The sequence below is a fragment of the Pristis pectinata genome, chromosome 25 (assembly GCF_009764475.1).
Source record: "Pristis pectinata isolate sPriPec2 chromosome 25, sPriPec2.1.pri, whole genome shotgun sequence".
NCBI lineage: Eukaryota > Metazoa > Chordata > Chondrichthyes > Rhinopristiformes > Pristidae > Pristis > Pristis pectinata.
The window spans coordinates 7,272,422-7,287,208 of record NC_067429.1 but is presented as its reverse complement, the minus strand read 5'-3'; the positions used below and the strand labels follow the sequence as shown (position 1 = coordinate 7,287,208).

Below are 14,787 nucleotides of genomic sequence, written 5' to 3'. Positions count from 1 at the left end.
CAGGAGGCTTTGGAGAGGGTGCAGAAGAGGTTTACCAGGATGCTGCCTGGACTAAAGGGCATGTGCTGTAAGGAGAGGTTGGACAAATTAGGTTTTCTCTGGACCGGTGGAGACTGAGGGGAGACCTGCAGAAGCTTGTAGAATTATGAGAGGCATAGATAGAGTAGACAGCTGGTATCTTTTTCCCAAGGTTGAAATGTCTAATACTAGAGTATTTAAGGTAAGAAGGGGTAAGTTTCAAAGGAGATGTATGGGGCAAGATTTTTTTTTTACACAGGATGGTAGGTACCTTGAACAGGCTACCAAGGGTGGTGGTGGAGGCAGATAGGATAGAGGCATTTAAGTGACTCTTAGATAGGCACGTGAATCTGCAGAGGATGGTGGGATATCGACCACATGCAGGCGGAAAAGATTAGTTTAATTAGGTGTCATTAGCTTAATTAGTTCTGCACAACATTGTGGGCTGAAGGGCCTGTTCTAGTGCTGCGCTGTTCTATGTTCTTATTGGATCATTATTTCATCCTTGTAAATAACAACTAATGTACCATTGGATTATGGAGTTCCAAGGGATTTTGGTACATGTGATTTAGTTGTGCAGGGCACAAACTCAGCAAGGACTGAGGCAAGGTACACGACAGCTTTCTCCAGAGCTTTCCTCTGCTGTCACAGTGAGGCATCAGAAGCACTTAAGCTAAAAGTAAACCCACTGGTTTTGGATTGGATCCAGCTCTCTGACAGCCCCCTCACTGTAACGAGCTTGTGGATGGAGCTCTCGTTGCCTTCTACCTTGATGGTTTTATGTTGTGCTCAACTCCAACTCCCCTGCCTTTGAACCATCCATTCTGTGCAACAAAGCTCTGATGTTACCCTAAGCCCACAGAAACCCCTGTCAAGGAGGAAGGTGATTAAGGCCACATCAAAGGGGATGATTTTAATTGTGACGTTTTTCAGGACATGCTAACGTGGACATGCTATCTAAGGATTATCCATCCACACTAATCCCATTTACCAGTATTTGGTCCGTTGCTTTCTCTGTCCTGGTGATTCAATTGCTTGTCTAGATACTATTTAAATGTTTTTTCAGGGTTTCCATCCACGAGGTATTTAGGCCCAGCATTGATTTAACATGAGAATGGGCCAGATTTGTCTGTTGTCAACAAACAATCTGCTGGAGGAACTCAGCGGGAGGGAAGGAACTGTGGCCATTTCAGGTTGGAACCCTGACGGATGCAATGTTTCGACCCAAAACATCGACAATTCCTCTCTCCCCCGACCCCCCCCCCCCCCACAACCAAACAGATGTTGTTCAACCCACTGAGTTCCTCCAGCAGATTGTTTGTTGCTCCAGATTCCAGCACCTGTGGTCTCCCGTGTCTCCAGGTTTGTCTGTCATTTGGTTTACTCCCCATCAATCGGAGAGTTATACAGCACAGAAATGGGCCTTTTGGCCTAACGTGGACATGCTATCTAAGGATTATCCATCCACACTAGTCCCATTTACCAGCACTTGGTCCATTGCTTTGTCTGTCCTGGTGATTCAATTGCTTGTCTAAATACTATTTATATGTTGGGGGTACCTGTCTCCACCATTCAGTTGATCAGTGTGTTCCAGATTCCAACCACTCTCTGGGCAGGGAAATGAAAATCATCTGATCTGCTCTATACCTCTTTCGCCTTTCCCTAACTTCTAGTTTTCACACACGTGCTGCGTTTATTCTCCCCTGCCTAGAGAATGAAATTGGGTTGGAACCCTGCACCTTTCCCATTACTGTGGGGCCAGTTTCTGCAGTACCTCGCCTGTAATCAGGATCACTCTTATTGGTAATTAAAACCCAGAGCAACCCAAGTCTTGCCTCCCTCAGTACAAGAGCAGATACCGTGATGAATTTCTGCAGACTCTCGAGAATCACACAACCAGCCTCCAGGCTCAAGACTTATGAGGATTTTGTGGCTTAGAATAAAGATAAGTAATCATTTGGCCATAGTCTGCACTCAACCTTGTAGTAATTCGTTTTGTGAAGTGCTGTGAGACATTCAGCATGATGGTAGTATGATATAATTGCATATGAGGTGTTATTTTTGTGCTTTGATTCTATTCTCATGTGCTGTGTGGAGTGCCTGAGGGAAAGGGATATTGGTTTACAATTCTTCAGGTTTTTTTTGCACACAAAACACCTGAAACTCTGGCTCTCTTTCTCTCTTGAGCTCCCAGGACTCTATCGATAACCTACTTGAATCCCTCATTTAAGGTTGCTTAAAAAACCTTTGATAATAAGAGGTGCTGATTTCAGGTTTTGACCTGAAATGTCAACAATTCCTTCTGCTTTTCCCCTGAATTTCACAGATGCTGTTCAACCCCTTGAGTTCCTCCAGCAAATCGGTTTGTTGCTCCAGATTCCAGCATCTACAGTCTTTTGTGTGTCTCTCTTGATAATAGTTGTTGATCCATTCTATTTTTTCCCCCTCTCTCTATGTGGAGGTACATTGCTCATTGTAACAATATTTCACCTGGTGATTTGGAATTGGCAGGCTGTTCAGAGGCATTGCTGCCAAACCTGTCCCCCTTGTGTGATTGTCCATGCAGAGCAATCAAGGGTAACCCTAAACCCACGGGAGCGGGAACCTTTCCTCTGCCACTCGTAGGGCTCCACTGATACATGGAAGTAATTCAACACTGTGCAAGGCCTTGGCTAAATCACATGTGGAGCAGTACAGTCATATCTGGGTAAATTGAATCAAAAAACTGCTGGAGGAACTCAGTGGGTCAGATAGCATCTGTAGAGGGAAATGGACAGTCAATGTTTTGAGTAAAAACTCTTTATCTATCTTCCCCCTCTCTGATGCAGAGCAGTCTGTCCTTGGCAGAACGTCTCACCTTTGTACCTCTGTACCCGCGCTTTCAAGTTCCAGGCTAGCTGTGGCATTAACCTCTTCTGGTGTCTCTGCACCTGTTTTTCTGGTAAGGAGTTCTTATGCCCACCACCCACTGAAACTTTTTTCTCTGGTCTACAAGGCTCCTCTTCCTCTTGGACACCCCTTCTGTGCCTTTACCCTTTCTCAACCTCTTCAATTCCAACCGCTGATGTGACATCAAACATCTTCACTTCTCCACTCCCTTCGCCCACTCCAACTTCACCCCCTCTGCATGCACAGCTCTCTGCTCACTCTGCGCCAATCCAACCTTGCACAAGAGTCCTGCTGAAGGGTCTCGACCGTCCATTTCCCCTCCATAGATGCTGCCTAACCCAATGAGTTCCTCCACCATTTTGTTTTTTGCTCCAGACTCCAGCATCTGCAGTCTCTTGTGTCTCCTGGGTAACTTGAATGGTATATTGATCTTGGAAGTCCATAATGGTTTCCCAGAATCTACCTGGACCTGAGAAATTACAAAATGGGACTGTATTCCTTGAATTTAGATTAAGGGAGGATCTGACCAAAGCATCAGCTATTGGAGGGAACTGGTGTGTAAAATTTCCTCTGGCAAGTCTTGGGCTAAGAGTAGAGATAAGCCTCGTAAGAGTGATTAGGAAATGCTTGGCTGCTCTTCTACAAAATGGCATTTGATCTGTGTCAGTTGTTGATTTTTGAATCTGAGACTGATATGGATTTTTGTTATGGGAGAACATGGGTTCTGGTGACTGGAGGAACTGAGACACAGACCAGCTACATTCTCATTAAATGATGGAACAGGCTTGAGAGCCTTGGTGACCTCTGGCTGCCCCTCTGTCCCGTTTCACACCAGTTCCAGTCTATTAAACAGCGCACACTAGAGACTGGATTGGGGGGCCCTCCTTCTCTGTATACTCATAGTTCAGGGCTCTTAGAACATAGAACATAGAACAATTACAGCACAATTCAGGCCCTTCGGCCCCCAAAGCTGTGCCGAAAATGTCCCTACCCTAGAAATTACTAGAGAAATGGTTTCCAGAGGCAGGAGGGTTGACAACCAGATGATATGGATTTAAGTTATTTGGTAAGTGAAGCAGAAGTCAAAGTCGAGTTTATTGTCATGTGCACAAGTACATGTATGCACAGATGCAATGAAAAACTTGCAGCAGCATCACCGGCATTTGGCAGGAGATACAGAACATTTACAAGAAAAAACATAACTTAAATATTATGCACAATTTCGTTTTACAGGAAAGAAGATAAATAGAACAAAAATATATTGCACAGTGGTCATAGTATTGCTATTCTAAGGTAGGGTGAAGGGTTGTGCAGGTTGGTTCAAGAACCAAAGAGTTGAAGGAAGGAGTCATTCTTTTTCCTTTTTATTGTTGCATTTCATCTCATTAATTGCAATGTCGATAAGGATAGGACAGGTAGTTCAGCAATAACTTTGTCAGAAAGGAAGGAAGGTAACAAATGAGGTGGGAATTAAGTTCAGGTGAAGGGGATAGAGCAGGGCATGGAGTTAATGGTACTCAACTGTCTCCACCTGTGCCCTAATTCTTCTTGCTATAAATGTTGAGGTAGAAAAGGACAATCGTCAATTCCCCAGTTGAGCAAAGACCCATTATAGAAAAGATTGTTCGATCATATCTGGGATTCTGTGATATTGATAAAGAACTAATCAATCTCAATAATGGCATCTGTTGAATGGTCCTGTTTCACAAGCATTAATGATTTTCATGGTGTTTCTGTTTTCTCTTTTAGTTTCAACGGCTGAAGAGATCCCTTTCCTTCAAGACCATCCTCGAAGCAAAAGCGTTGAAAATTTCTTCCAGCGGTCAAATAGTGATGTGAAATTCCACCAGAGATCCTGCCTCCTCCACCCACCTCCCCACCAACTCCACCCAGTGCTTTTCTACCAGTGGACCCCACCACCAACGAACCGCCAGCGAGGAAATCCCACCAGGGCTCTCTGCCCCTCAAACCAGTAAGGATGCACAACTTTCAAGAATTTGTCTTCAAAAAGCCTACATTTTGTGACATCTGCCATCACATGATTGTAGTATGTTTCATACTAGCTGGGACAACCATCGGCATCACATGTACTCACTAAATAATAGCTGAGCTTTTGGGATTGTATGCAACATTTTTTAGCCCATCATTGCATCTGTAGTTCATCATTAACATTAATGAGTAAGCACAAATTATTCCGTAGTTATGTAGTGCTAGAGAGTTGATTCTACCTTCTAGATGGGTGCAAGCTATTGTCTTGAGCCTCTGCTGGTTTTCTGTTCGGGTTTCAAATGGAAGGTGTGTCTTATTGTAATTGTTGCTGTCTTCAGAACGTTCAAATTTGCCTGGTGTACACAAGAGTCATGTATTCTTGGCCTGCCTTGGTAAATGGACGCACTTCCCACATCCCTGACCTGTAAAAGGAGTTGAATTGTAATTACAGAGAAATTTCTGAGGAGGAATGAGATATTTGTCCAAATGGAACTGTGCCTGTGTTTATGCCAGACATAGGTGTTCTCCCATCCCTGTTTTTGAAGGGGAATAGGATGAAGAGTGATGCGAGGGAAAGCTTTATTTAAACAATGTGTGGTTGGAACTTGGAATCTGCTCTCAGCAGATGTGGTGTTGGTAGGCTCGATTGTAGCCTTCAAAAGGGAATTGGATAAATATAGTGGGGGAAGAAATTTGAAAGGCTGTGGAAAATGGTTGGCGAGTGGAATTGATAGAGACTCAGTGCAGACATGATGGGCCAAATGGTCTCCCCTGTTGTAACCACTCTATGATATGCAGCAACTTCTAATATCCCTTCTCTTCATGTAGGATGCCCTTAAATGCATCTGTTACTTCACTCAACTACCCCTGTGGAAGCAAGTTCAACCTTCTAATGATGGTCTAGGTAAAGATGTGTGTATTTAGGACTTCTGTGTTTTATTACCTCTGATATTTAGATTCTTCCACAAATGGGTGTGTGGGGTGGGGGAAATCTTCTCCATTTGTCTTTTTACATTCTGTCATAATTTTAACCTCTGTTAGGCCATCCCTCAATTATTGCTTCTCTAGATAAAATATCTCTAATCTGTTCAATCTTTACTAATGTAACTGCAAAGTTTTGGCTTCATTGTTCTGTTTTGCACCTTCTTCAAAGGCTGTGTCCCTCGTCACATGGAGACCAGGACTATTGTGTAGCACTCTGATGCCCAGATGTGGCCTGCACAAGTGTGATATAATTTTTAATGTAAATACTTTTTGCAAGCTGGGTGCAGATGTTCCACAAAGATCACCCAGATATTTTTGTTATTATTTCCTTACAAAAGAGAAGCCATTCAGCCCACTGAGTTTATGCTGTCTCAGCCCGTTCTCCATGTATTTTCCCTGTATACTGTTCTCTCACACACGCCAAGTAACAGCCTGACTGATTTTCTCTTAACACCTACCTGCACTAGGGGTAATTTACAGTGGCCAATTAACTTTTTTGAAATGTGGAGGAAAACTGGAGCACCAAGGGGAAACCCAAGCTATCACGATGAATGTGCATACTCCACACAGACAGCACTTGGAGATTTGCTTGGAGTTCTGATAACTGGTGCTGTGAGACGGCTGCTCTACTTGCACTGTGTCACCTCCTTCCAGTTGCTGAAAACAGGAATCCTGGTGAATGCTTCTGAACCTGATGAAAAATTAAAAAAAAGGCAAATGCTGGAAATCTGGAAAAAGAACACAAATTGCTGAAAACACTCAGCAGGTTCACAGATGCTGCCTGAAATGCTGAATGCTGTTTACTGAAATGAAGCATAGAAAATCATATAATGGACTGTCTGACTTGGAGAAGCCAGGACGTATCTTATAAAGGTGCAGTCAAATGAATAAGCTGCTTCAAATTTCATGTTTTTGTCTAAATAACCAAGGCATCAATTAATAGTAATCGGAGTCACTTGTAGATATTTAAGGCCATTGTCTTTATTAACCTTCCAATGCAAGTAGGAGCATTATAATCCTTTCCCTTTGAGCAAAGAGTAGATTGTACTGATGTTGTTGGATTAGGTTTCCTGAGGCAAACTTTTTTTCCACAAAGCTATGTAAGGATCGAAGGCATCGGATGCTGACGGCAGCATAGTTGCTGCAGCAGCTGGTAAAATAGATGAAAGGAGAATGTAGTTACTGGGACAAAGACATCTCCTAAGGACGACGAGTTTTCTTTCCCAGCTCTCCAGCAGTTTTAGACCTCTATCAGTTGTTCTGACTATCTGTTGTGGAAAGCCAGACCGGATGGTGTTGTCAGATTGGCGTGTGATGCTAATCTGAGGAACACCTTCAACTCCTTTTAAGGCTTTTTTTAAACCCACCATGTGCCTTGAATCCACAAATAAAATACTGCAGATGCTGAAAATCTGAAGCAAAGCAGAAAACGCTGGAAATGTTCGGCAGGGCAGGCAGAGCCTGCGGGGGGAGAGAGAGAGAGAGAGTTGATGTTTCATGCTGACGACTTTCTATGGCTTTGCAGGACTTTAAAATTACCTGTCACATTGCAGAGGGGCTGAAAGTTGCAGTGTGACTGTGGGAAGACTTGGCAGTGTGAGAGGAATTGGGGTGGTGGAGGGGAAGAGGATGTTGGGCTGCAGAAGAGCCGAGTACCCTAAATGAGACACTAGTTCCATCTTTTTGTGGCCTTTGTGAGCAACGGAAATTTTACAAAAACATGTAATTATTCTATTTCTTTATACTACTCTTCCAGTCCAGATGAAGGGTCTCGACCCGAAACACTGACTGTTCATTTCTCTCTACAGAAGCTGCCTGACCCACTGGGTTCCTCCAGCAGCTTGTTCTTTGCTGTGATTATTCAACCTTCTGGAGCAGAAATTTAGTTTTAAAATCCCACTGAGTTAAACAATAGTTCATTGAATTCCAAGTCTCCCAGCGAATGTTGATTCACCCTATAATCTATCAGATGCTATTGCACTCTTGAGGTGCTGGCTTTCAACAGTGGTGAGCGGTGGATGGTGGGGTGGGGGGTAAGAATTCTCGTAACCCAGAGGATGGAGTATGCTTGGAATTCTCTGTCCAAGAGAGCTGTGGAGAATCGGGTGCTCAGCATGTTCAAGGGAGAGATGGATATTTAGATGTTAAGAGAATCTGGCAATAGTGCAGGAAAATGGCACTGAGGTAAAAGATCAGCTATGGGCTTGTTGATTGCATTCTAGGCACATTCTGGGGGGGTGGTGGGGGCGGGGGGTGCAAAAAATCTCCCAAATTCCCTGCTAGATATTTTAGAGACTGTCTTGAAGCTATACCTCTGACTCTTGTCTGCAAATGGAAGCATCTTCTCTGTCTCCTTGATCTAAGACTTGCTTAACTTTGAATTCATTCCTTGGGTCACCTGCCAGTCTTCTGTTTTCACTATAAGTCATTTGTGATAAATGTCCTAATTGCCAGGTAGTTAAATTCATTGACAGCAGCAAGACGTTGCTTTTGTGGACTCTAACAAGGCAGCCAAGATCTTGCGACACACTTGAGTTAATCAATACTAAATAACCTTCAACTCAGTGCGGGCTGTGCAAGCTAGAGGCATCTGAAACGTGACAAGCAAGACATTAGACATACAAAAGTCTCTTTCTAACTCCTATTTAAAAAATAATAGGACCAGGAGTTGGGCAGACAGCCCCTAGATTCTCTCTGCAACTGGCCTTGGTTCCACTGTTTGCATTATGGTCTGGTACGGCAATCCATATGTGCAGGCATGTAAGAAGCTGCAGAGAAAAGTGGACTCTGTCCAATACATCATGGTACATCCCTCCCCACCATCAGTAGTATCTACAGGAGGTACTGCCTCAAGAAGGCAACATCCATCAAAAATCCCCACCATCTGGGCCATGCCACCTTCTTGCAGCTACCATCGGGCAAGAGGTACAGAAGCCTGAAGTCCCCACACCACCAGGTTCAGGAACAGCTACTTCCCTTCAACCACTCAGTTCTTGAAGCAACAGGCAAAACCCTAATCACTAGAGTTTAGCAACACTATGACCACTTTGCACTAAAAGCGTCTTTATTTTTGTTCTAATTGTGTTCTTTCTTGTAAAAGTTGTGCATAATTTATGTTTAATTTGTTTCTCTCATGAATGCTGCTTATATGATGCTATGTGCCTGTGATGCTGCTGCAAGTATTTTTCATTGCACCTGTGCATGTACTCGTGCATGTAACTATAAACTTGGCTTTAGACTTAGCTGCTTGTTGCCTGAAGCTGTACGTCATTATAGTCCAAAACTCTCAGTCTATTCAATGGCTCTGCTTCCATAGCTCTCTGAGTAGAGAATTCCAAAGGTTCGCCACCCTCTGAGTGAAGAAGTTCTTCCTTGTCTCCATCTTTAATGGGTGAGCCCTAGTTCTGAAACTGACCTCCCACAAAAGGAAAGCGTTCTGTCTGCATCAATGGTGTCACCTGTGCCCTTCAGAACCTTGTGTTTCGATAAGATCTCAATTAATCATTTCCAACAAGTAGATGCCTAACCTGCTCAGCCTTCTCTCAAAACAAAACAACTTCTTCAGCCCAGTAATAATCCAGTGATCCTCTGTAATGCCTCCAATGCAAGTGTGGATTTGCCAGCACCCTGCAGAGTTGTAGTGGGACTTCTCCATTCCCTTCCCAGAGGAGGCTGGCAAGAGTGGAAGGTAATCAGTGGTAGATTTTAGATGCTGACTTGATTCCTTTACCTTCATAATCACCACTAAATCTGTTGGAGCAAAAGGCATAAAGTAGAAATGGAACCATCTTTTGTTAACTGCTGCCTTGCTCCTTTTCTTGCCAGTTGGGCAAGCATTGGCTTCTGATTGGTTAATCTGTTCAATGTGTCCAAACCAAGAGGCAGCAACAAGCCAAGCATATGTTGCTTGGCTCCAACCTCAGAGCTTGTTGTGAAGCCACTTGAACAACAAGATGGAATCTTCAGGAAAGTCAGAGGCATTTTGAACAAGCTTCCTCCAGAGAAGTTTGACAAGCTATGCCTTGAGCTCCTCAATGTGGGTGTAGACTCAAAACTGGTCCTAAAAGGGATCATCTTACTGATAGTAGCCATGTGGGCCCTAGAGATGGTGCAGAGAATATCATAAGAAATGGCTACGTAATTGTCAGTCCTGAGAAGAGGAGGGGTAGGGTTACTGAGAAGTGACTGGAAAAAGTAGCTCCTGATGAACAAGGCAGAACTTGAACTCAAATTTTGATTGACAAGATAGGAATTCAGGTATTGTTGCAGAATGAGAATACATTTGAAAACTTTGTTTTTTGGTTCCAATTGATTCTGTGAACACTATGGTTTTCCCACTTTTGTTCTGGTTAACACTCTCTGGTTTAAGTTACTGGACAAATGTTTAAAAGCTATTTGAACAGGTTCATGGATAGGAAAGGTTTAGAGGGATGTGGGCAAAATGCAGGCAAGTGGTGCTAGCTCGGGAAGGTCAGCATGGAGGAGTTGGGCTAAATGGCCTGTTTCCTTGCTGTATAACTCTATGGAATAACAATCTTTATTAGTCACACGTACATCGAAACACACAGCAAAATGCATCTTTTGCATAGTGTTCTGGGGGCAGCCCGCAAGTGTCAGCATGCTTCCGGCGCCAACATAGCATGCCCACAACTTCCTAACCCATATGTCTTTGGAATGTGGGAGGAAACCAGAGCACCCGGAGGAACCCACGCAGACATGGGGCGAACATACAAACTCCTTAAGGCAGCGGCCGGAATTGAACCCAGGTTGCTGGCGCTGTAATAGCGTTACACTACTGTGCCTGCCCTGACTCTAGAGACCTGACTCAAATCCCATCATGATGCAAGTTAATCTGGAATTGGGAGGGGGCAGAAAGACTTGTTACTAGCAATAAAAATTTTAGATTGTTATTTTAAAAACCCCATCAGGTTCATGATTGTCCTTCTAGAGGGAAAATCGACCATCTTGCCTGATCTGGATAGACTTGGTTTGTGTGACTCCAGACCAATGTGGTGACTGAAGCAATAGCAGAAAAAACATGTAGCAAACCTGACAGCAAGTGTGGAAAGATAAACGGTCAATGGTTCAAGTTGAAGAGCCTCGGTCAGAACATGCCCTGATTTTTTTTTTATAAAATGAGTACATTGGATGAATACATACATGAGACAACTCTTTTTAAGTAAAGGGTGGCATCTATGTGGAACGAGCTGCCAGAGGAAGTGGTTGAGGCAGGTACAATAACAACTTTTAAAAGACAGTTGGACAGATACATGGATTAGAAAGGTTTAGAAGGTTATGGGCCAGGTGCTGACAAATGAGACTAACTTGGATGGGACATCTTGGTCAGCATGGATCAGTTGGGCCGAAGGGCCTGTTTCCAAGTTGTATAACTCTCTGACTTTTGAAAAATAATTGGGAGAAGAGTGGTATAAAAGCCATTTTACTTTGTGTTAAATGTAGCTTCTACAGTTTATCCCTTGTTAGTCAGCCTGGAGTAACATTTCTTTTGCTGTTTTGTGCTTCCAGGGTATTCAAAACGCGGATGGCGATGCAAACTCTGTAAAATCAACGCTCATCCACAGTGTGGAGAGGACACGTGCAGGCAGCAGTGTGTGGGGAAATTGGTGAGTGCTTTCCAGGGTTGTTACACTCCTACTGATCACCGGTGTGAAACGTGGGCCAGTTGCCGCATATATGATGCTTAAAAGCTTCAAGATGCAAGCAAACACAAAATCGACCTCTTTGCGTTGCTTATTTTTCCATTGCAATATCTGGAGAGAGATATGCACCTAACTTGTACAAATATGTATAGTGGCATTGAAATTCTATGAAATAAAAACAGAAATTGGGGAGGAAGCACTGAGGGACTTAAATTCAAGCTGTTTCTATAAGGGCATAAATTGTCAGGATCGGAAATTATTTCATGGAATTCACAAGCTTTAATGACACGAGGCCATTTGGTCCATGCCTGGGTCAACCTCATCGCAGCACTTAATCTATGGTGCTGAATTGCCATCTCTCCAAATCTACAACCAGGCATTTCTTATTTCAAACCTGACACACTTGGATGAAAATATTTTTCCTGCTCCCCCCTCTATTCCTTCTACCAATTACTTTAAATCTATGACCCCTCTGCTAAAGGAAATGTGTCCTTCCTCTATCGAGGTCCCTCATAACTTTATACTGCTCAATTAAAACTTCTCTTGGCTTCTCCTGTTCTAAAGAAAATGATCCTAGTGACAAAATGATTAAGGAATCTTTCCTGCTCTTGATCCTTCTGTCACTACCAGTGGTGAATATTAATATACATTACCAGCTCCTTTTAATCATGCTTTGCCATTCTAGGGATGAAATATAAATAAGGGATCTTGTCAGTCCAAGTATTGACGACGTCTGACACACACAACCTACTGCATAAGCAGCTAGCAGAAAATCTGCCACACAAGGTTTCAAATTTAGCTCGGCACATTTTTCTTTTGGTGAGAAGGGTAATGGGAGATTAAAATCGACAGAATAGAAATACACAGCAGGGTTTAGAGGGAGCCCATTTCATCTCTGCCAGGACAATTGGTTACCTGTTGGTATCTATTTAATATGTGCTTGTCTTTTTGTCCTCGCAGCCATAATTATGATACTACCCAGTGAGATGGATAAATCATGCCATCTCTAATCATTATATAATCCCTTTACATTTTTCTTTCTTTCTCTTCACCCATCTCTGCTCCACATTTAAATGACCCAAACAGGACCTTTTTGGTAGGTCCTGTTTCCTTGGAGATTTAAGTGATGAGTGTGAAGGATAAATGCAAGCTGGCACACTCGTTTAGGGCAACAAAATAAATGTGTCCAGCGGCAGAGCTTCCAACCAAGTGGACTGGAAATAGAAACACCATTGATCAGGGACTCTTGCCCAAGAAAGGAACAGATGGATCCCAACATTTTGAGTTGGCTCCACTGGGCTTTGTGCAACTGTAGCTAGTAAGTGACAGGAAAGCACGCGTGGACTGCGTCCAGTGTATAAACAATTCCCATACAAAGTGTGTGTGGATATTTCTGTAAAATTTTGTGCTAATGTGTCAATGAGATATCAGTCATGTGTATTCAGGCACAGAGCTTCAATCGCTAAATAAATATTTACACAGTCATATGCTCACGGCATCCCGTATAATATCTCTCCATTATTTTTTGATGAACTTAATTGGATCTTTAAAAATTCAGGATTTATTACTTCTGCCTTGCGTACAGATGAGCAATACTTCCCTATCATAAGTAGCTACACTTCTGGATGGGGTTTAAGTGTTTATCCAATGTATAGATCATCGAAGTATGGACAGACATCCTATAGATAATTTATAGGCTTGGCCTCCTGTGGAATAGGAAGTACTTAATGGGACGGGAGGTTGTGTAGTTTGGGAGGTGGTGCTTTCAGTTGTTTTCCCTGAAAGTTATGCCAGAGCATATCGAGGGATTTGAGAACAATGATTTTTAAAAAAAAATATTTGTATATTCGCTCATTAGAATCACATGGGCAATATTTAGATCCTCTACCAACCACCCCAGCAGCTCAGTCTTCAAAGTTGTGGACATAGTGTGTTAAAACAAGCATTTAAATTGAGTATATGAGTGGAACCAGGAGCTAGATAATAAGGTCAATGTCAAGCCTCTTTAGCACAAAGGATCCCTTTCCTTTTTCCTTTCGCAGACAGATCAAAGCACACTTACTTGTGTCTCTATACCAGCCACATGACAAGATGTGTAACCCAAAGCCAAAAATGAACATCTCAAGTCAAATTAGCAGATACTAAACGTACGTTTGAATTGCTGTAACTGAAGATTTTTGCTAAAATATAATGTACTGGCAATTTGGATAATGTTACTGGTTTAATGAAATTATTTATAACCCTGGGCAAAGCTGTTGCCATCACTGCTTAGTGTTATAGAAATTCAGCACGGAAGCCAGCTGTTCAGCCCACTGTGTGCACTGACCATCAACCACCCATTTACGCTATTCCCACACTTTTATTCTCCCCATGTTTTCGTCAACTCACCAAGACACTTGAGGCAATTTACAGCAGCCAATTAACCTACCAACCAGCATGTCTTTGGGATTTGGGAGGGAACTGGAGCACCCAAAGGAAGTCCACACAGTCACAGGAAGAGCGGGCAAACTCCACACAGATGGCACCTGAGGTTGGGATTGAACCCGGGTCTCTGGCTCTTGAGAGGCAGCATCTCCACTAACTGGACCACTGCTTCAAAGACTTGTCCCGTCAGCAGGATGGAGCACGGCGCATAAAGCCGCCGGTTCTCCATGGGGGAGGGGTAAGGGGAAGGCAAGACAGAGTGAGACAAGGATTCTCTTGTTACCTTAAAAACATGTGAGCTAACATCTTCTGGAAGCTTTTGGACAGACATCCTATAGATAATTTATCGGCTCGGCCTTGTGGGATAGGAAGTACTTCATGGGACGGGAGTTTGGGAGGTTGTGTAGTTTGGGAGGGTGGTGCTTTCAGTTGTTTTCCCTGAAAGTTATGCCAGAGCATCTCGAGGGATTTCAATATTTTGGACACAGGTAGGATAGGAAGCACTTAATGGGACAGGATGTTGGGTAGTTTGGGAGGTGGTACACTCTTTCTGGTCATTTTGCTGGGCTTCTGTGTCCTTTCAACAAAAAGACCCTCTGTTCCCGGCCATTCTGAATGCAGCTTCTCTAGTTTGAGTGATGGTGGACGGGAATTCCCATGAGTTGGTGGAAATGCTGGGGAAGGAAATGGCTTCAAGGGAGCCATGAGAACATCCGTGCAGCACTTTCCTTCCCCTGCCCCTTCCCTCCAACCTCACTATCCAAATGTTCTTGCAGAGCATGCCTACTTCTGCAGTCTGATGACAGGTATCCCTCCTACTGCA

The 14,787-nt window shown here is 43.3% G+C and overlaps 1 protein-coding gene across 1 annotated transcript in view; it reads left to right on the top strand.

Moving 5' to 3' along the window:
* The window catches only part of LOC127582807 (SH3 and cysteine-rich domain-containing protein 2-like), a 104,578-nt gene that overhangs the window by 49,247 nt on the left and 40,544 nt on the right, over window positions 1-14,787 (top strand). Inside the window, 4 exon segments of the mRNA XM_052038373.1 lie at window positions 4,657-4,693; window positions 4,696-4,742; window positions 4,745-4,955; window positions 11,407-11,504. Of these exon segments, the coding sequence (XP_051894333.1) occupies window positions 4,657-4,693; window positions 4,696-4,742; window positions 4,745-4,955; window positions 11,407-11,504 (393 nt within the window).